Raw genomic sequence first — 22927 nt, 5'->3', positions numbered from 1 at the left:
GATTCTTTTCAATTAGATATGAATTTCTAGAATTGGTTTCTCTATCCCCTCTAAATGGCTGCTCTTAGTTCAACACTTAGAAATTTAAAATTTATGAAAAATACCAAAACTATAGCTGTAAAGGAGGACGATAAGACATTTTCATACTATGCATGTAAGAAGTTTATAATGACATTCCAAAATAGAAGTAAGGCAAAGAAGAAAGTTGCAAATGGAAATTAATAAATGTAAAGAATTATATTTTGTTAAGAAAGCTTTTTTTGTTAAAACATACTTATAAAACAATAATTTTTCGAGAGTCTGGAAACTTAATTCTATTATAAACCAATTATAATTTATGTACATTTTATCACATGAATTGTATATTTATTGACGAAGCTGTTTCTGGAATTTTTATCTTTAATGGTGTTGTATAATAATATACTCAAAATTAGATTGCAAAATATATAATTCATATTATAGGATATATTAACAGTTAAACTAATGTTTGATGATCCTATTAAATAATATGCAGGCAAATTGCCATTTCTGATTTTTTCCTAATCAAGTATAGGCATTGATCACCATCATTACTTGTATAATCAAACATGTCTCTTTATTTCAAGTCCGACATTATTTTTAAATTCAAAATATACCCTATTCTTTGTAGAATTTTTAATTACAGTTACAATCTGATTTTTTAATTCAATTAAGTTACCTTCGCAATTTTTATCGTATGCCATATTTTCAGTTAAAATCACATCAGCATTGAAATACATCAAAAAATCTTTAATTAATTTATCTTCACTAAATAAACAAACATAATTCGGAAGTGAACAGGTTAAGCAGTCAATGTTCTTTGAATTCGGCTTAACAGAAATGATTTTATCGGACAAATAGTAATTTCTATTGTTTTTGTTTGAAAGGATCATTAAAGATGCCACAATGGAATTCGTGGTGCAAATACTTGGAACAATCCTGTTAATAAATGTAGTGGTCTGTAAAAAAGTACTGGGTGGAATATTATAACGTTTAGCTTTATATAAAGCTAATTGATAAATAAACGAATTTTTATCAATTTGCGGAGTGAAATCTAAAAATGATATTTTATCAAGTGAATCAAAAGATTCATCAAACTTCAAAGAACAGTTTGAATGTTGTTCTGTTACTTGATTAGGTAAGTTCCTCAATTTTGAGTTAGTTATAACTTTTGAGATATTTTCAAAATCTACTTTATCTTTAGTTTCCTCCATTATTAACTTTGGTTGAGTGGTAGTTGGTATTTCGTTTTCTATAAAGAAATCTTCGTACTCGTACAAACTACTATCAAGATTTTCTAAACATTTGTTTTCTCCACTAATGCTCTCCCTGTTATTATTATCCGCTTTATTATTAATTTTAAAGGAATTGTTTAAGGTTGCAGGATTATCCTTCTTATCAATTCTATGCGTCCTGTGCTGTTCAACTTCTTCTAATAGAGTGCTAAAATCATTTTGTTCATACACTTGTTTTGCCCAAACTATACAATGCTCAAAATTTTCTGGTTTTTGACGAATTGAACAGATAGGATATATTTTCTCAAGTTTAGGAGGTAAGCAGTCAAAGCATTCATTTGAGTTGATAAAACTTTGACCTAACCACCCTGCAGATCCTCCATCAATCAGTTTTCTCTTGGTAATATGACATCTTTGATTAACATATGAACGAGTTTCATCATTATCTAAACAGCTATATACAACATCAAATTGTCTGTAGAACTCAATGGAATTAATATCATTGATTTTCCAGTATAAAAAATTAATTTTTGATTCAAGATACATAGAAATTGTGTTGCTGTTATTAACCTTTATCTTCTTTGCATCATTGATCAGAATATAATCATCTATTCCCCATAATCTCTTTATTTTATTATAAATCACTTCCGATTTAGGCTGATTTATGTCTTTTCGATTGAATAGAAATTGACGGTTTAAGTTGGTTGAATCAATAGTATCATTATCTATTACTGTTATAATATTTTCTTTTTCAAGTGCAAGGAGTTTAACAAGCTCACAACCAAGGCCTCCACAGCCTATAACCAGTATACGAGAAGGCATGGGTTGAAAATTAAAAGATAAGTAAAAAATACAATTTGTAATTAATTGATTCTGTTACAATCTAAAACTAAGAACAGATAAATACAATGTGTCCAAACTAATCTGGTCATGAAGGTTTTGATTCTATAGTTAAATCTTTGTAGTATTTTTAAGAAATTAAAAAAGGCTATTTAGAGATTCTGAAAACTAAAATGTTAGTATATACTTATCATCAAGTCTAAACAGTATTCTATCAATTATAAAGAAATAAGACTAATTTTGGCATTCATTCTCTTCAACATTTTTAGAATCTTTTAAAATTAATATTAAAAGTAGGATATCGATTATTAAATCAGTAGTCGATCAACATACTGATTAGTACCATAACAAAATCTTTAAATTCCTTTAGTACTTATGGCTTTTTTTCATTTAAAAATTATTAACCAAATATTTACAGTTTTATTACCATAGTAAAATTAGAAATAACTTTATTACAAGTTTTCAAAATTATTATATTTATATGATTAAAGAATTGGTAGTTTATAGTTTAAAAATTTTTGTTTAATAGCCCTAATTGTGGTTTATAATGAACTTTTCTTCAAGAAGATTTTGTTGCATTGATTGTAGAAATTTGTAAACGTAATAAAACAATTACGTTTGACGTTTATTTATTAGTTGTTGTTTATAAATAAATAAACAATTTAATTTCTCATATTTTTTAAGCCATGATCATGATCGCCAATCTTAAACAAACGATTAAAAAAATTGCAAAAAAGTGGAAAACTAAAATACCCTTTGACTTTTTAAAAAAGAAGAATCCTGAAGTGAGTTTAATGAATATTGAAGAAGAGGGTGAGCGTAAAATTCCTGAGATTATACACAATGAAGGAACAGAAGTAGTTACACAGGAAAAAATTCATCTGATAAAGCCAGTATTGGAAACCCCACAAGAAATAGTTCAAACTCTTGAAATTACAGAGGATGTTTGCACAAATGAAATCTCTCCAAATTTTTCAAGTTCTAAAAAAAGAAGAAGTAATAGAATGGGAAAAATCCAAAAGGAATCAGTCCAATTGAATAAATGTCTGTGAAAATATTTATATTCTATACTCTTTTATTGTCTTATCTGCATCATGATAGTTTTAACAACTCTGATTAATCAATATACTCGTATAATCAAATGAATTTATGAGCTGCCCTCAACTATACTGTGGTTTTCCTTGGATAAGTTAAGATCATTTTTTGATTAATAGTGAGAACTCCATATTTCTAATATTAATTTTAAAAAACATATCTAAGATGGCAGAAAATGTTTTTTGTTGTTCTGGCACATTTATTTATCATTTTGAACATAAAAAACTGATATCTGACCCTTCTCTGTCGAAGCTTTCATTCTATAAATACCTTTTTCATATTTTGGATACTCCACAATTGTATCTTCTGGAGCCTTTACTGCAAATAATAATTTGCTATCAAATGCTTTAATTGTTCTAAGATCATCATAAGTAACGTAGGCTTTCTCTAAATCTTCTGGATTACTGGATAAGATAGTTAGTTCATTTGTAATTTCATTAATTGCCTTCTCTAAATCAGCTTCCTCCTGCGACATTTTTTCAATATCTTCTTTCCCAGTTTCTTGATTGCCTAATTCACTCGATCCCCCAACAATATCCTCTACAGATCCTCCAATCCATTTAACACTATTTACATTCCATTTAGATATTAAGCCTAATCCTTGCAAGACATTGGTAATATCATAAATTCGACGCTTGGCAACTTGTAGTGTCTGGGCAGCTTGTTTTGTATTTATTGCTAGATCAGGAGATTCCACAAGCATCTTAATAAATTTCTTAGTCAAAGTATACAAGGAGTTTTCATCCCTCTTTGAACTTGTAATCTGTCCTTCGATGTCACTTTTCATAAAATGGGGCTTTTAATACCCAATGATTGAAAGTGTAGTCTATGGAATTTCTCGAGAATGTTTAAATTTTATAGTCAAAGATAATACCGACCCAGGAGACAGTTCAAAATTCAATCTCACTGTAATAAATAGAAAAGAATACATTTTATATAACGAAACTAAACCCATTGACAAGAGACTGTGGTTAATAGAAGAAAATAAAGAATCAAAGGTCATATATAGAAGAGCACTGGACAAAAATAGACATCGTCTTGGAATTTCTATGGAGATTATTGAATCAAAAGTGGAATGGAATGAATCGCCCATTAGCCTTTTTAAACATATAGTTGACTCAGAATTTAAAAATTCGATGATATCACCAATAACTGAGCTTTTCACTTCAATGGGCTATGAAGAAATTTCATCGAATATCTTCGAAGGCTATGTATTTAAACACAACGGATACACAGTAGAATTGACAAAAATAAAAAATTTACAGAATATTATCAACAATAATGAAGAAGAGAATATTACCATCAAAGAAAGTGATATAGATCTAGTAGAAGTTTATCTAGTAAAAGTATTTGCAATTACTAAAACAGTTGAAGAGGGTGACTTAATTCTTTCCAAGGCATTTTCTGATTTGCAAGACTATATAGTCTTAAAAAAGCCCAATTTAAGCCTGTTTGAGTAAATTAACTCTTAGTTTACTTTGCAATACTATTCATTCAATCGATATATGTAAAATACCTAAATATTGTTTTATGGATGTCATAACGTATAAATTACAATTTTGAGGTTATTAATGTGAAAAATTAGATGTTAAAAGCAAATAATTATAATCTATGGGCTACATGCATTTGAAATTAAATCAATTATATTGAAAAAGATAATACAATTACAATAAATGATTAAGGTCGAACTTTACTCATCTTTATTGATTATAAAACTATCCTTAAAAGGATATGTGTTATTATAACATCTAGAGCTGAATAAATAGTGATACTGCTATTATCAGATATTTTGATATTTTTCATATAATTATACATAGATATCAAGTTATTATTACCCATAAATAAATCAAAAAGATAGCTTTCCATAACTACGAATATATTTTCAAAAGAGATTTTTATTGAAGTGATTGTTCATCAGTTATGCTTAGATTGGGATATAGCAAGGGTCCTGCATAAAAATAGCCAACTCAAATATAAAAGAAGTCTTTGTAGCCGAGAAAATGCTTATTGGATAAAAAATAATAAAGGAATAATCGAATATAAACTGATAAGTCACCATTTTAAACCCAAAATCATTTTCCTTATGAATTTCATATTTATTTAATTATCTAGTAAAGTAATCTATCCAATAAATAACTTTCAGAAATTTCAAAGGAATTACTGTATAGATATTGGATATCGTTGGCCAACATGTCATTAATCTTTTTCAAAGATTCTGCAAATCCGTCTTCAGTTCTTTCAATTAAACTATTGCCAAATATTCCTATAAATTCAATTATAGTACCATTTGTCCAGCCAAATCCAATCTGAGGTTCATACTCTCCCCCAGAACCTGGATTTCCTGGCACTTCAACATTATATTTCTCAGAAAAGAAACCATATGCTTTGAATGTCTTGTAAACATTAAAGAAGAAAGAACTTGCAACATGCAAAGCCAGAGGCTCTAGATTTTTCTTTCTTAAGAAATTTACCACCATTTCTTGGTGTGGAGCCCATGCATTAGGAAAATCCCATTGCTCATTTGTTTGGTCATTGCATTTTTCAGTAACTGGAATTCCACCTTCATGAGAAAATAGAAAATCCTTATGCTTTCGTAAAATACCTAGAATTGTGGTATCACCAGGTGGTTCAATACCATACAACATTGGAATTAAATTGCTGATACAGAATATTTCTTTATTATGCTGCTTGGTGATGAAATTAAAATCATTCCAACAAAGTTGTTCTTTGTTCCATAAAACGTCATTTATACCCTTTTTAAGATCCTGAGCCTTTTTCATATAATGATCAGCTCTTTTTGTATTATTAGCTATTTTATAAAAATCTGCCATGGTCAAAAAATTTTTGTATATCAGTGCATTTAAATCAGTAGGGACCAACTCTCTGATCATAATATCGTTTCTGTCATTTTTATTTTTAAGCCATCGAGTGGAAAAATCCCAACCAGATTCAGCAATTGAAGCAATGTTTGAAAAAAACTCAATTGGAGAATCTTTTGATTTTTTAATCTCATTTTTGTCCTCCTTAAAAGATTCAAGTCTCGGTATCTTTGTTTTTACTGAAAATATGTAGAATGAATAGCTTTGTCCATTATATTTGCATTTCATTCTTCTGTTTTTATCAAACTATTCTATTTCTTTTTCCGCTGCTTTCAGGCCGTTATTCAAGACTATATCTCTAAATTCTCCAGATTCATGTGAGTAAGCTTCGGAAAGAACTTGGATAAAGTATGGCTGCTGGGTTCTGTTCATATAATATTCTCGAGTACCATTTGGAAAAAATCCATATCTATTGATTATACTGATAAAGTTATAAATTATATTTTTGACAGGAGTAATCAGGTTACTTTTTAACAGACCTTTTACAATCCAGTAAGAATCCCAATAATACATTTCTCTGAACCTACCTCCTGGAACCATAAATGGATAATCCATTTGGAGTAATGAACTGTTACCTAAATTTTTACTTTTTTTGGATAGCTCCTGCCAGATAAGTTTCAGACGTAATACTATTTCCTTCATATCATCATTTAGCAATTGCTGATTTGGTATTGAAAAATTACTAAAATCAATCTTATGTGGTATCAAATCAAATGCTGGAGGCCAAAAATTATCAAATATAAATTGCTCTATATTTAATTTGGTTACCTGTTCACTATCATCGGGGAAATCACAATTAAACTTATTCAAAATACTTATATAATCTGATTTTGGAGTCATATCTACAATATCTTTTGAATCTTTATAAATTTCTACTTCATTAACCTTGTTTACAAATCTCTCAAATTTATTTGGCTGGTCATTTGTAGTAAACCCATTATATACTATCATTGTTGATAAAAACGCATTCATGTTAGGGGGCCTGTATCAAAAAATTCCCTTTGGTTTGGATTTTTAAACCAAGTATTTGACAATAGGAAAGCAAGACATTAGCAAATATTCTTTTATCAATAGATTTTACTTTTCTTTAAGTTATGAAATTACTAAACTTTATAAATTAAAAATTCAGTTAATTCCACGTAACAAAATGCTGTTGAAAGTAATTAAGCTAAATGAAATAAATAAATTTCCATTTTCCAAGTTCCTCCATTCGATAGTTTCCATACTATTTCGAAAATTGTTTGATTTGCTTATTCTTCTAATTTTTTTCATGTTATACATGAAAAAATATATTCATACTATTAAAGGACAATCATTAATTATACAAAAATAATTATAGTAATTTCAATATTACTATTAACAGTAATGAAAGTCGTATAAAAATTATATCTGTTTACTTACTAAATTTTGAATACATACTTTTCACAGATATTAATACTTCTCAGATAAGGGTCTTTTTAGTCATAACATTATACATGGTGGTTATGTAGATAAAAATTTAACAGATGTTAAAACCTAATTATATCAATCATTTATTATTAAACCTTGCTTTATTAGATTGGTAGTGGTATCGAATCATTTCCAAGCCAATTATAAAAAATACCATGGTGCACAAAATTATTATACCAATAGTTTTAACAAAGAGAAATATATTCTGAGTAAAAATCCCTGTAAAGCATAATTCAGCAATATAATTCACCCTTAAGCCATCCCAACTACCTTCATAATATCCAATTGAAAGGGGTATAAAGAAGAGTAATTTGAGCAAGCAATATAAAATATCAATAACAGGAGCATTTTGGGTACAGAAAATAGCACAGAGTTCTATCAAAAACACAAGTAAGCTAAACGTAAAATGAAATGTTATGAATCTAATGAATCCCATCAGATCAATCCGGATATTTGCTAAAATTATTCCAAGATTAAAAATACATTCCAATAAGAAGGAAGAAAATCTGCTGCAGACAATTGCAACTAGAAGTTCATAAGATCCGAAGTATTTTGAATAGTATTCACGGGATAAAAACTCATAGTCAAAATACAGATTCATATATGGTGAGATCAAGAAATATTTGTAAATTAAAGGCGAGATGTTTTCAGAAGAAAATGTAATCTGAGAATTGTATCTCTTTACAATTTTACCTAATTTAAATGAAAATAATGCACGTGTAACACTTTTTGAATCGAACAAAGCTTTACGATTGTGAACAAAAAAACACAGTAGTTCATAGGCTATTAAAAAAAGGAAAACTTTTCCTCCTTTACGTAAATCAGACTTAAAAAATATCATAGAGAGATCTTTTAAAGAATTATAAGACTTCAGTTTGGTATAGTTATGGGAAGTATCTCCAATACTCGGTAAATCATATGTTTTAGAATGCTTGTTCCAATATTCAACAAGTTGTTTTACTTTCGCATTGTCTACCCCACTTTTAATTTGTATACTAAAAAGATGTTTGTCGTCTTCTAAGGAACCTACCGTCTTTGGCTTATGAAAACTAACATTAATTATATCTTCCTTTAAAACCTTATCAATTTCTAAAAATGGGCTTGATTCATCTTCTAAAATTGAAATTTCAAATTTAGCGAGATACTGAATGAATTCCTGGAAGGTTCCATGAAAAAAGTTGTCTTTCCTACCACACAAATAAATCGAATCAAAACTTTCATGATTTGTATATTTTGTAACTGTCACATATGAAAGTACAACCTTGTTTAGCATGGCCAAAGCTCGTAATTTATCAGAAATTACTTTTTTATTTGTGAATGTTAGTGACAAATCGTCTGGCTCTTCATAAATTATTATTTGTTTTGATTTAGAAAGTTCCAATCCCAGGAGAATTCTTTCGAAGGGCCTCAAATTTGTGCAGAGAACATGCTTACAATCAGCAAGATCTCCACAAAATAATTCCATCTCTGAAATATCAAGATCATCCTTTTTGAGTGAATATTCAATATTCTCCAAAACTGTCAAGCTCTCAAAAAACATAGGAGTTTTAGAAACATGACCAATCAAATGCTGAATATCTGAAGGATTAAAGGATTGATCGTTTAGAAATATCTGACCATAGCTATCTTTATTTTCGTTCTTATTTGTAATCAGTTTGATCAGAGCCTCAATTGACCTTGACTCATTGGTTGTTGCTAGCAATCCAGTGACTTTTCCAGAATGCGCCTGTCCAGACATTTTATTTATAATATGCACATTATTTTCTCCAACTGTTTCAACATTTTTCCATGTAAATGTGAGAGAATTCATTAAGGGGAAACTGTATAAAATTCTCTTAAAACTAAAAGGAGGAATAAGGATATTATTATATCATTTGTAATTATATGTTTATCCATACGCTCGGCGCTCATTTTGAGCCTCTTTAAATCTTAATATATTATGATCATATATTTTCTATTATTGAATTTTCTGATCATTTTGTATATATCAGTTAATTTATGATCGAACATTCAATAAAAGAAGCCAAGAATAAGCGTAAAATTCCACCAAAAAACAGTATATTCAAAGATTATGGAGATATTATTACTAATCAATCTGTACAATGGTAAGAACTAATTTCTTGCTCGTTCAATCGTTTTCATTTGGAATGCTGCATTTGATTGGCAGAGTTTTGTATAATAGTTAAGAGATTTCCAATTTGGTAAACTATCAAGGTTATTTGTTCTCAATATTCATTGATTGGATATATTAATAGAAGATATATTTTTTTAGTTAGATTACTTTGTTAAAACACTAAACTAGAATAAATAATTTTAATATGAATCAATTTAAAGATTTAAAATACTATTTGAAGACAAACATATTTTTTATTGTTTTAGGGTTTGTTCTAAGTTATTACCCCTTATTAATGATATCTTACATATCAAAAAACAATAAATGGGAGATGAAAACTAGATAAATATTTTTGTTTATTTTCATTAAAAATACCATTATGGCTGAGTCCTCGCATTAATTATTACTTTTCTTAATCATCATACTAATAATAACTTGTTCTGAATTATTAATTGAATATAAAAAATTATTATATTAGTAAAGGGTTAAATGTCTAACTCATCATTTACTAGAAGAATTTCTCAAACAACGGCACTGTCCAATCCAGGGCAACAAACGACGGCATTATCTGTTCCTCACAGTGGAAATTTCCAAAATTATTCACATAACCCCAGTCTAAATCAATCATCTTCTCCACAACTACAATCTATTTCAAAAGATTCTTTCTTTCCTCCTCTTATTCAACAAAATAAAGAATTGATATTATGTATAATGATATTATTCTCTCTCTCCTTAATATGTGCTAAATACCTACCCATGCACCATAATGATACCAAGTTTCCAAGGTATAAGTATGGTGGAGCAATTTTTACAACATTTATTCTATCAATTCTCCCACTATTTATTGGAAATTTGATTATTGGGATATCATTATCAATTTTAATATTCTGGATATTAATTAAGATTATTTATTATGTTGCTGGTGAAAGAGAATCTGAAATTGCCGCAGATAGTGACTATTCAATTAGTAACGTTGAGAACTAAGTTTAATAATTTGAAATACTTACAAATTAAAAAGCCTCAATAATATCAATCTGTAAGTGTCTTCTTTATAGTGGTAATAATATTTTGAAGATTTTATCATTAATGAATAAATCTATTTAAGCAAATTTAAAGAATAGTTACACTTATTGTACGTATTTATTAATAAATGGATATCTTAAACAGAGGCATAAAGAAGAATAACAAAACTGATGGAACGAAATTAACTCAACTTTAAATAAATTAGTTGTTAAACTAAATCGACATTGTTTTGATTTGAAAAATATATTATAACGTTCGATATCTAAACCAAAAAACTTTTAGAATCTGTGAAACTGCGCAGCATTTTCAATTTTTTACTTTTAATCCCCATGAAACAAAAGTTTGGAATAAAGGCAGAAAAGGAAAAGAATTTTCATGATTGGTATACACAAGTAATTATAACTGGCGAATTACTAGATTACTATGATATCAAAGGATGTTTTATTATGCGTCCTAATGGGATGTATATTTGGAGTGCTATTAGAAAATATTTTGATGAGGAAATTTCCAAGCTGAACGTAGAAGAGTGTTATTTCCCGATGCTTGTGACAAAGGCCAATATTGAAGCAGAAAAAGAGCATTTAGCAAATTTTAATCCTGAACTGGCTTGGATTACCAAATGTGGAGACAAAGTATTGGATGAACCCGTGGCTATTAGGCCCACATCTGAAGCAATTATTTATCCTGCATACTCCAAGTGGATTAAAACTTGGAGAGACTTACCACTGAAATTGAATCAATGGTGTTCTGTGCTCAGATGGGAGGTAAAATCCACTTTACCTTTTATCAGAGGTAGAGAATTTTTGTGGCAAGAGGGACATACTGCACACTATGGCAAGAAAGATGCAGAAGAAGAAGTTATGTCAATATTGTACATTTATACTCGTGTGTTTCAAGATCTTTTGGCAGTTCCAGTAATTCAAGGTAAAAAATCAAAAAATGAAACATTTGGTGGAGCAGATTATACACTATCCCTTGAAGCATTTATTCCTGGAACAGGAAGAGGAATTCAGGCTGCAACAAGTCATCATCTTGGCCAAAATTTTAGTAAAATGTTTAATATTAAAGTTGATGATGACATTTCATCAGAAAGTAAAACTTTTGTTTATCAAAACTGCTGGGGATTGACTACACGGTCTATTGGTATAGCTATTATGATACATTCCGACAACAGAGGATTTGTTTGTCCTCCCCGAGTGGCAAATGTTCAGGTAGTAGTTGTAAAATGTGGAATTACGAAAGATAAAACTCAAGAAGAAGTTGAATCCCTTAATAAATATGCGAGAACCATTGCAGATGAACTAAAAATGAATAATATTCGTGTATTTGTTGATGACAGGATAAATCAAAGTCCCGGATTTAAATTTAATCATTGGGAAGTACGAGGCACTCCCCTTAGATTGGAAATTGGGTTTAGAGATATGGAAAGATCTGAAGTGTGCGTTGTAAGAAGAGATACTTTAGAAAAAAAATCATTGAAAGTTCAAGATGACCTTTATGTACAAATTTTGGAAGAAATGAATACTATGCACAATGATATGCTAGAGAAAGCCACATTAGAAAGAAATAACCGAACAATTACGGTAGATAAATTTGAGGACCTGTATACCGAATTGAACAATAAAAACATTGTATTAGCTCCATGGTGTAATTCATCAGTTTGTGAAGACGAAATTGGCGAAAAAACAACCATTAGAGAGAATGGAGATGTAGTATTGATGGGTGGCAAGTCCTTATGTATTCCATTTAAAACACCTGACCATGCCGGAAAAAAGTGTGTTAACTGTTTGAAAGAGGCAAAAAACTATACCTTATTTGGAAGGAGTTATTAAATCAGCTAGGAACTACAAGCGAGTATTTTCACCTTCATTTTAAAATGTTTTGTTTGTTTAAAAAGCAAAATTCACTCAAATAAAATACTTTTAAGCGACAACATTCAGACAATGTTAAACACATAAATACTATTAAAATATTTGTTGATAATAACTTTATCAACAATTTGTTATTTTGGTTTGAACACTTCTTACTGAATACAGGGAAGTAACGCACCAAAATTGGGGCAAAATATTTTAAAAATTATGAAAATATTTTGAAACACATATCATCGTGTGTTATAATCAACATTTGTAACTAGATGTTATTGTTTTGCACTTAACTAATAATTATTTATTTTCTATGTCGGAAGGTATTGAGCAATTAATTCAGTGTGAAAGGGAAGCAACTGAAAGACTAGAAAAGGCCAGATCTCTTTCCACAAGCATGAAAAAGCAGGCAAGGCATGATGCAGAAATTACCACAAGACTAATATCTAAAGATTTCGATGAAAAAATAAATTTGATGAAAGTTGAGAAGGATAAAAATTTAAATCATATTCAGATTGAGTTAGAAGAGCAAATAATAGAGAAAATACAAGAACTAGAAAAGATTAATATAAAAGAAATTGGAGAATGCATAGTCAAAATAATAAAGAACTGCTAGTCAATTAAAATTATAAAACATCTTCATATTGTTAAATTTTGATAATTTCTATGGTTTAAAAACATTTTTGAAATGTCCAGATATGGTTATTAACTGTATAATAGAAGATTTCAGGACTATAGATATTAAATTGAATAAAGAATATATTTAGCCGAATGTTTTGATTTTTTTCCCTCAAAAATGGAAATTTCTTCATCGGCAACATTGAGTAGCGTTGGAAATCAAAATATTACAATTTGTACGACAGGAATTACAAAAATTGAGCTCAGTCTTTATAATCTACCTCCGAATATTATTCTGTCAAATTCACTAACACCAAGTACAAAGTATTTAATAAGCTACAAATGTCTTTTTACAGAAAAGTATATTCAAGCACTCAAGTGGAATATTCCAATCCTTTCCATTGGATTTCTATCAGATCTTTCAAACCCCAAAAATTATCAGATGCGAAAATTTGAGGGTGCAGTTTTTACTACAAGCTCAATTTCCAATGACTCTTATAGTAATTATATGATATTGCATGGGGCAACCTATAGACCCAATTGCTCTATAAATACAGATTTTCTAATCTGTGATAATCCAGATACTGAAAAATATCAATTTTGTGAAAAATATAATATCCCAATTGTCCCGATTAGGGAGGTTTTTACGCACAATTATCATCTTTTTAAAAAGCAATCCAAGTATGATGCCAACAAAATCGGCCTGAAAGGAATGTTTTTTGACAAGGTATTTTTTATCGATCAAAAACTACCTGTAGGAATATTCAACAAGTTAAGAAGACTTATAGTAGAAAATGAGGGAAGTAGATTTCCAGCAGTAAATGATTCAGTTAACTACATTCTAACAATCAATTTCTCACAATTTGAAGAGTTTTCGGATAGACTTATATATTATCAGTACGTATTCGATTGTATAGAAAGTGATGCACTTTTATATGCTGAATCTTATAAATATTATAGGGTTCCTTATTTCAAAATATTGCATGAAAGCTTAATTGTAATTGATGAGAACTATATGAGCTCAATATCTCATAAAATTGAAAAAACTCATGATATGGATGTAAAAAACTACTATAGTGAAAATGCTAAATTAAAAAAAGAGAATTTCATTAATAATATGAGTTCTTTAGACACGACTAGGCATGATATACCTTATAATTCTACATTGGAGTATACAAACAAATTGCTTTCAATGGGTGCAAATATTCAAACCAAAATAGATATGAGAACTACCCATTTTATTACCGACAAAGCTATTTCTGTTAATTCATATTTCTGTGTAACCTACGATTGGATTGATCAATGCTTAATATCCCTAAAAAAGATTAAAGAAACCAAATATTCTACAAAAAATGAACATTCTCTAAGTTTGAGAAAAAAAGCTAGTAATCCTAGGATTGCTGAGATGAAATTTCAATTTACAGGACTTGACAATGAAAAAAAGATAGAAATTATTAAAAAACTTGATAAATTTAATATTAGGTATGCTGATTCTGAGAAGTATGAAGCTTGCACGCATTTAATTATGGGAAGCTTGAATAGCTCAGAAAAGTTTTTTTCAAGCTTGGTCAATGGAAATTGGATTTTAAGGCCTGAGTTTATTGATGAATTTGAAAATCAGCCATATTTTGATTTAGAATCTTTCGAATGGAACAGTTCGAATTCATCAGACAAAACAGAAAAGAAAATATTAAATAGTATTAGAAAATGGAGAGTAAAGATTCAACGTGGTGGAAGGCGTCCATTTCATAAATGGAATATTAAACTGTATTGTGATGAGAAAAGATACGAAAACTACTATTCGCTTATTGTAAATGGCGGAGGATGTATTACAGATAAAGATGATTACACACATGTTTTTGTAGATAAGCATTATATTGGACAGGTAAAAGAGCTGAAGAAATATAGTGCAGATTATTTATTTTCGCACTTGTTTAAATGATATATAGTATATATTAAAAAGAATTATAAATAAATGTTTAATAAACTATCGTAAATTGGTCGAAATGGATTATATAGAGGCTTACTTTGAAACAACTTTGTAAATACCCAGGTATTATTAATTATATAGATGAATATGATGCGTTTAGCCATGTAAGCTGGCAACCGTAAATATCAAACAAGTTATATTAAGTAAAAAGATGTTATAGAATTTTCATGGTTTAAAGATTATATTAAAGGTAAATTAAATTTATATAAAAACACCCATAGCGGGACTCGAACCCGTGACCCTCAGATTAAAAGTCTGATGCTCTACCGACTGAGCTATACAGGCATGTTTAATCCATTACATCATAAAATTAATATGAGGTTAATGTGTATAAGTGGGTATTTGTACCTAATATATATTTATAATTGTTGTGAAATCGTAGAAGGACTAGCCTAATAATTCTATTCAGTACTGTTGATTTCTATATTTTTATTGTTTCTCTCGATAATTAATGTCTAAGTTGTAAAGATGGATTTCGTAAGAGAGTATCTAAAAAATATAGTTTTATCCACATTAGCATTTTGATGATAAAAGTAGTGAAGTTTTTGGCTTTATAAATAGAAAAGAATTCACCATTGAAAAAATTAATTTAATGCAGAAATGCACTCATTTTAAAGTGAATACAAACAATTATTATGCAATTTAATCCGTATCTAGATATATTTTTCTGAAAAAAATAATACTATGGATTACCTCCATAACATCCTCAAATACAAAACCATAAATCACAATTTATTTACACATCAATCTTATTGCTATCCACAGTTTTAGAGTCAATAAATTGTTTCATTTCCCTTCGGAATTTATTTTCTTCAATAAACTTGTCATCTATTCCAAATTCTTCAAATATACAACGTAATTTTTCTTCATCATATTTACTTTTGAGACATTTTAGAAATAAGGATTCTCTAATATTAACATTTACATAACCACAAAGATATATAATATATTCACACCCCAAGTCACTTAAAAAACTCTCGTAAAATATTATGCTCATGACATTGTTGTTAGTAGAGATGGTTTTGATTAAAGTTTTGATAATGTTCCCAATCTGTTGATCGAAAATTTTAGAAACTAAGTTAACAGAATGCCCGTTGATTTTCATGATATCTTTGTGTAAAAGATCTAAAATAATAAGTGCTACATTTTTCGAAATATCTCTGTCGTTTAATTTATCAAATAAAATTTTATAATCCACTGATGAATTATAAAACTTTATAAAATCATGAAGAGCTACAATTGAATTCATCTTGATGGATACAGATGAGTGATTCAGAGATGATAAAAATAAATTATAGTGTTCAAAAAAAAAGTCTGATGAAATAAGCATGCATTTGGTCAAATTAAAAAATGCAACTATTTCCACTTCTTCTATGTTGCATTTACAACTTTCAATGAGAAATGGGATAAATTGTTCCAGAAGACTGCCTTTAGAATATAGAATATCTCGCTCTTTTAAAATAAAAAAAAAGTCTGAAATCTCCTCATCATTTTTATCTTTCATTTTATCCTCTAATTCATCAAATTTAAGTGATGTCCGTCCCAAGGATGGCCTATTTCCTTCATTTAAACGGCTATCTTCAATACTTTGGCGTCTTTCCCTGATATTTTCAATACTTTCTACACTCAATCTTCTAGTTACATCCTTATAAAGTTTGTTAAGAGAATTTGATTCTGCGTTTTTGGAGGCTTTGGAACTCCTTTCCAATTTATCTAACAGTTTCGATTGGAACTGAGCAATACAACCTATGCAATCAAGAATTTTCAACTTGTTTTTAGTGAGTATCAGGTGGCGAAGTAACTTTGAAGCATTCTTTTCTGGAGCTAAGCTAACAGAATAAAAAACCTCCATAGTAGCTTTTATGACTGATTTATCATAAAAAATCATTTTGATCAAATTTTGATCAATAATTCTGAAAATGTCATGACTATATTCCAACCTGTGCTCACCAAAAGAAATTACACTCAACGAATTCACATATGTTTCAACATTCTTACTTAGTTCGACTTCATTTTTTGATTGAAATAATAAGTTTGTAGTGTGAGTAATTAGTTTCAGCGATGGATGTTCTCCTGTTTGCTTTCTTAGTTGTTTTAGAACATAAATACTTTCATACTCTCTAACTCCATTATAAATATTTTGATACAGAGATTTTGCATCCAAATTAAGATATTGTAAAACAATTTCAAATGCTTTATTGTTGATAAATTCAAAAAGTATACCTTCTCGTTGACCAACTATTTCCTTGAAAATTGAAATAATAATCTCTGAATCCTTTGTAAAAACCAGGCCCAAAATTTTCTGCATCGATTCTATAGAACCATGAATTTTAAACAAATATGATATTTTTATAAATGTTGCAATTTCTTGTACATCAGTTTTGGTATTATAATCCAACAATCTTGTGATTTTTTCAAGAGCTAATTCCATTAACTCAACAAACTCTCTGAAATCATCGGTAATACATTGATTTTCTAACAAAGAGGAACATTTACTTTCTTCTATACTATTAATATTTGATAAATTTTCTGACACATCAATCTTTAAAAGCTTGGAACATTTTATATCAGTGTCATGCTTCTGCTCAAGAACTATCTCCTGCCTTTCTAAAAATTTCCTGTTTTTAAATGGATGATTTAATAGTATTTGGCTTAAAATTCCTATGGATTTCTTCCGAACGATCACTGTCTTATCTGTTATTCTTTCAATAATCCCTTTAATCACGAAATTTCTCTGATTATTCAAAATTGCTGCATTTTTAAATAAATTGCTAAGACAAGTGATTGCATGGGATCTTACAAAGTAGCTGGTATCAGATAATCTCTCAACAACCAATTGAGTTAAATTATCAATATTTTCGAGATTAGTGACTTCTTTAAATTCCAATATTAATTTTTCAAAAATGTCAATTAGACAATTTCTTAAATTATAATTTTCCTGCTCAAACAAAATCAAAAAGCTATTGTAATTGATGAAGTATTTTGAACTTAATTTAGGAAGAATATTTGAAAAAATTTTTGTCACTGTTTGATTTTCGATTTTAATACCTTCCCTAATAAAATCATCAGTATTAGTATCATCCAAAAGCGATAGGATGATATCGGATGTATTCTGCTTATAAAGTAGATTGACAACGCTTTTTATGTTAAAAGGATAAGATTTTAAATAATCCATAACCAAAAGCCTATAATTTTCCGAAATTCTTTTGGAATACTCAAGAATGTAAAATAGAATCCCAACCATTTCGGAATTGTTTTTTAAAGATCTCAAAAGCGTATCAATGATCAAATTGACATTACATTTCTCATTGGAAAATATATCTGTAAGATATCTGTGAATATTTGGAATCAGTTGACTGTCCGAATTAGAAATAATATTTTCCAAAATAGTTTGATAATTGTCCTCATTCAGATTCATATAAACGTCCTCTATATTTCTCCCAAGGGATTTTGAGACTTTTTTAGAAAGTATTGGCTTTGGCATTTTAACGGCAAAAAATGAAGAAAGCAAATTTTATAAAAATAAAAGATAAATTGTAAGCTTAACATCCTCATTTTTAACTGCTCTAAGAATTTTTTATACAATTTTATAAAATCGACAATAAATAAATTTTCATATTAGAAGGATGATAAAATCTTTCATGTATTGCTTCCTTGATAGTTGTATACATTAATTTAACCTGAATACTATTCTATAATAAAATCTATATGATAATGCACCCTACATAGTTATGTAATAATTGATAATTAGAATATCAATATATCCATGACGACACAAGCCATCCTCTAGAAAATCTTAATATCATAATAATGAGTAATACAGAAATCTCCTCTCCTTTACAACTGATTTCAACACATACAATTTATTTTAATTAAACTCATCTTCTTCATCAACACCATTCACTTCATCGGCATACATTCTCACTATTTGTGAACTCGATGTAGCATCTTTTGGATCTTTATCTTCTCTTTCTCTAATAAATCGTGGAAATCTAAGCGAAATACCTTTACCATCGATCATCCCTGCAGAATAAAGTGGACTCAAACTCAATGATGCTGCTTTGACTTCCCAAACTATTACTGGCTTAACCCACACATCAGGAGTAATGGTCGACTCTATTTCAGAATTATCTATTGTAGCTACCAATTTGTTATAAAAATTCATCAAATTCTCATCGGAAAATCCAGTTCCAATCTTGCAAATAGCTTCATATTTTTCTGTCTCATCATTAAAAACAGCCAAAAGAAACCCCCCATACATTCCTGTGCGTTTCCCCTTACCGTAAAATGCACCTATCACCACTAAATCAATAGTATCGCCCAGATTATCCAAATAGTCTTTTTTTAGCTTGACCCAGCTGTTAGATCTATGAGAAGGCTTGTACAAGCATTCTAATGATTTCAACATTAATCCTTCACAACAGCTTTCTACTGATGATTTGAATATTAAATCAATATCTTCCAAAGATTTACAGATTTCGTATTTTGCAAATTGAAATCTACCTGGAATTTCCACAAAATTTTCAAACAATATAACCCTTCGTTCCTGAAGTGTCAAATTCAACAATTCCCTACCATCAAAAAATAGAATATCAAAAACGAAAACACATACTTGTACCTCAATTTTGTCAATGTTCTTTCTCTTTCGAGTACTTAACAATTGAAATGGTTGAATTTTTCCATCAGAGAATGCAACAGCTTCTCCATCTAAAATAAATGATTTTTCAGACAGCTTCAATTCAACAATATCTGGAAACTTTATGCTAATATCTTCGATATTCCGACTAAATATTTTAGTATTTGTAAACTTGGAATTTATGGATATAGTAGTCATATCATTAGCTTGTCTGGTAGCTGTAGTTTTTGAGTTACTTTTATTAAAGGAAAATAGCCTTGGCTTATCTATGGATAGTTTTTCATCAACTATCTTATCTGTATGATTGTTATCTATTTCTATAGACCCAACTTCTATATTCTTTAATCCATCCATACCTTCTGCTGTGGAAATTTTACCGAAACTGTGAATTTGCACTCGTTCACCATCGTATTTGTATTCGCTAATAAATTTACTTCCCTCAAATTTGGAAAACGCTTTTGTTAAGTTATTTGTGGGTGTAGCTAACATTGGTTTTAGTGGAATTCCTGGCATAATCTTGGAATATTGTTCTAAATTTTCAATTCCAAATTTAAAAATCAATTTAATCAGGTTAGAGAAATCCGGATTTTTATTATAAGCAGATTTAACGATCTGGCAGTCCATGCAGTCAAATGCTTCTGATATAGAAATAAGAATGGTCTGCAGAGCCAAACCTATTTTTAATTTGGTTTCAAAAAGTCGAATCAAATATTTAGTTTCCAATGGAGAGGCAACATTTATGAGACTTAGCATAATATTTCTCTTTAGATTAGTACTAGACCTTCCTGTTGAACGGGCAATTGCTTTCAATTTTTCAAAAACATCCCAACATGTAAGATGAATTTTTACAATAATTAATTGAGCTACACGGCTTTCCATAGCAATTGTGCCCAAATCACCACTTTTTATTAGAGCAGATCTAACTGATTTAATAGACAAACCAGTTGCTTCACAAACGGTATTCTGAATAGTAAAATCTCCGATTCCTAGCTCAATATTCATGAATTGCGGGTACACGGTGGCACTCGAAAGGAATAATATTGGAATTAACGATTCTTTGTCTCTCTCAATAACGGATTTGAGGAAATTACCTAAACATTTCTGTATTTCTAATCTTTTTGTGGTATTTGCTATATTTTCCAGAACATTACAAAATTCCAAGAACTCAATTCTATTCGTAGATTCCATGGATAAAATTTAAAAAAATGTATAAATTTGGAATTATCACAACAAAATACTAATGCTAACATAATAAGAAAAGGAATTTTACATGAAAAATGGATTAAAACTTTAGGTTTTACGATTGAAATATATCATCGAAAAATCACAATATATGGCTAACTTTGATAAGAAACCTAAATTCAAATCCATTGAATTGGGAAGTTAGTGCCAAAGATCAGTTAAATCATTTTGAAGCCAACGCTATTTAACTTTCAAAAATTGGAGTAATAAATTCATGGTATCAAAAATATAAGCATTACTTTTTATTAAAAACTAACTAAACTAATTATAAAAATGATAAAATGCTATTAGAGTCAGATTTACTTATAATTAGTTAACTTTTAATTTTTTATAGAAACATTAAATTTTCTTAATAGATTAAATAATCATCTTATAATCAATTGTTACATTTTTGATTCAACTTCATTAGTTACATTGAATAAAATTTGTCGGTTGTTAATAGTATGATACGTCTGTTGGATGCAAGGCTGCTCATAAGTCAATATTTGTTAAGTAACTTTGAAGTTTGAAGAAGCTCACATATTTGTTTATTTTTTATCCCCAACAAATATGGAAGCTATAAATAATGACAATCTTCAAGAAGAAACAAATTCTGGTACTAATAAAGCATTCTTTAGAAGTTCTATAAACTATTTGCCAATAGATCAATCAAAGTTTAGACATAGTTCTATCCCAATATCTTTTACCGTTGAATTTGATAGAGAGCCATTGGAGATTTTAGAAAAGGACTTGATAAGATGCTTCAAATGTAATGGATATATCAATTGCTACTCCGAAATCATCATGCCAGGTTTAAAATGGAAATGTAACCTGTGTAATCTGGTAAACGAAATTAGTATTCCATTTCAAATGAAACAGACGAACGTGGTTAATACTGGAAATATTAAAGAGTTTAACAGCAAAATATTCTCTCATCCATTTCTACTACAAGAAACATATGAGTTAGAAGCACCAGCGAGTTTTGTTGTGAAGACCCCAGATCCACCAGTTCTTATATTTTTAATTGAAGTTACATCTGAAGCAAAGAAGCTTACTATTCTTTCAAGTGTATTGTATTCAATTAAGGAAGTTCTTAAAAGCAATAATTATCATGCAAGGACAAAAATAGCATTTGTGTTCTACAGTGAGAGTGTATATATTTTAACCTCAGACTTTACTTTTTCAGTGATTACAGGTCAAATTCCTGCAATTTTATCGGATTTTGTAACATTTCCAATAACTCAGTTCTGTGCGGATAATGGAAAATACATTGAAGATTCTAATAATATTCAATTTGATGATATCATTGAATATTTTAAAAACAAAGGCTCAATTAAAAACAACCTGTTGGCAGCTTTAAGAGTCATTTCGAAAGTATTTCGGTCAGGAACTGTTTTTACCTTTCTGGGAAGTACTCCAAATCATTCGTTTTCAAGAATTGAACAGAGTAATTCATTAATTTGTACAAACAAATTTTATAAAGAAACTGCAGAGATGCTATTCAGGAAAAATCTTGCAATTAATTTATTCATAATGACTCGAAGTAGTGTGGAGTATTCTACAATGAAGATCCTTACTCAATCTGGAGGACAGACGTTCCACTATTCCAATTATGATGGAACTGATCCTATTCACACATCAAAACTATATTGTGACCTAAATGAATATTTCAACAGTAGAATATGCTTTGGAGGTGTTTGTAGAATTAGGACCAACGAGAACATTTCACTAAAAGCTATGCATGGAAATTTTGTACAAAAAGGAGCAGATCTTTTCGGTTACTCCAATTTTAATTCCGCACATTCAATTAATTTTGAAGTGGAGATCATAGGGGAAATTAAGGAAATGTATGTTCAATTGGCAATGATCAGAGTTAATAAGCAATGTAGAAGAACAATTCGAGTATTTACAATAAGAATTCCACATGAGAATGAACTAAATACCAGGA

At 29.1% G+C, this 22927-nt stretch overlaps 1 protein-coding gene, 1 non-coding gene and 1 pseudogene across 2 annotated transcripts; all 3 read right to left on the bottom strand.

Annotated features, from left to right (window-relative positions):
* Positions 1 to 4630: 4630 nt before the first annotated feature.
* LOC147075365 (trehalase-like) lies at positions 4631 to 6709 on the bottom strand. The gene is made up of 3 exons (XM_085942522.1): positions 6346 to 6709; positions 5660 to 5790; positions 4631 to 4636 (listed from the first exon to the last, which is right to left on the bottom strand). Exons 1-3 carry the CDS (start codon positions 6707 to 6709, stop codon positions 4631 to 4633), a joined length of 501 nt encoding a protein of 166 aa, XP_085798648.1.
* An 8625-nt stretch (positions 6710 to 15334) lies between these two features.
* Positions 15335 to 15407, bottom strand: TRNAK-UUU (transfer RNA lysine (anticodon UUU)). The gene has a single exon. It is a non-coding gene; the product is annotated as a tRNA-Lys (tRNA).
* Positions 15408 to 18990: 3583 nt separating this feature from the next.
* On the bottom strand, positions 18991 to 20946 carry LOC147075363 (DNA ligase 1 pseudogene; annotated as a pseudogene).
* Between the last annotated feature and the right edge of the window lie 1981 nt (positions 20947 to 22927).

This window comes from Rhyacophila brunnea, unplaced genomic scaffold (genome assembly GCF_057557595.1).
Source record: "Rhyacophila brunnea isolate RB1 unplaced genomic scaffold, BYU_Rbru_1.0 scaffold_149, whole genome shotgun sequence".
Lineage (NCBI taxonomy): Eukaryota > Metazoa > Arthropoda > Insecta > Trichoptera > Rhyacophilidae > Rhyacophila > Rhyacophila brunnea.
Note: the sequence above shows the minus strand (reverse complement) of the source record. Positions and strands in the feature narration are given on the sequence as shown.

Excerpts from the sequence above, each read along its gene's own strand:
- LOC147075365 (XM_085942522.1), bottom strand. The coding sequence starts at position 6,709 with ATGAAGGAAATAGTATTACGTCTGAAACTTATCTGGCAGGAGCTATCC. Across the intron at positions 5,791-6,345 it reads AGATATAGTCTTGAATAACG|GTATTTTACGAAAGCATAAG; the intron begins GCCTGAAAGCAG and ends CCACAATTCTAG.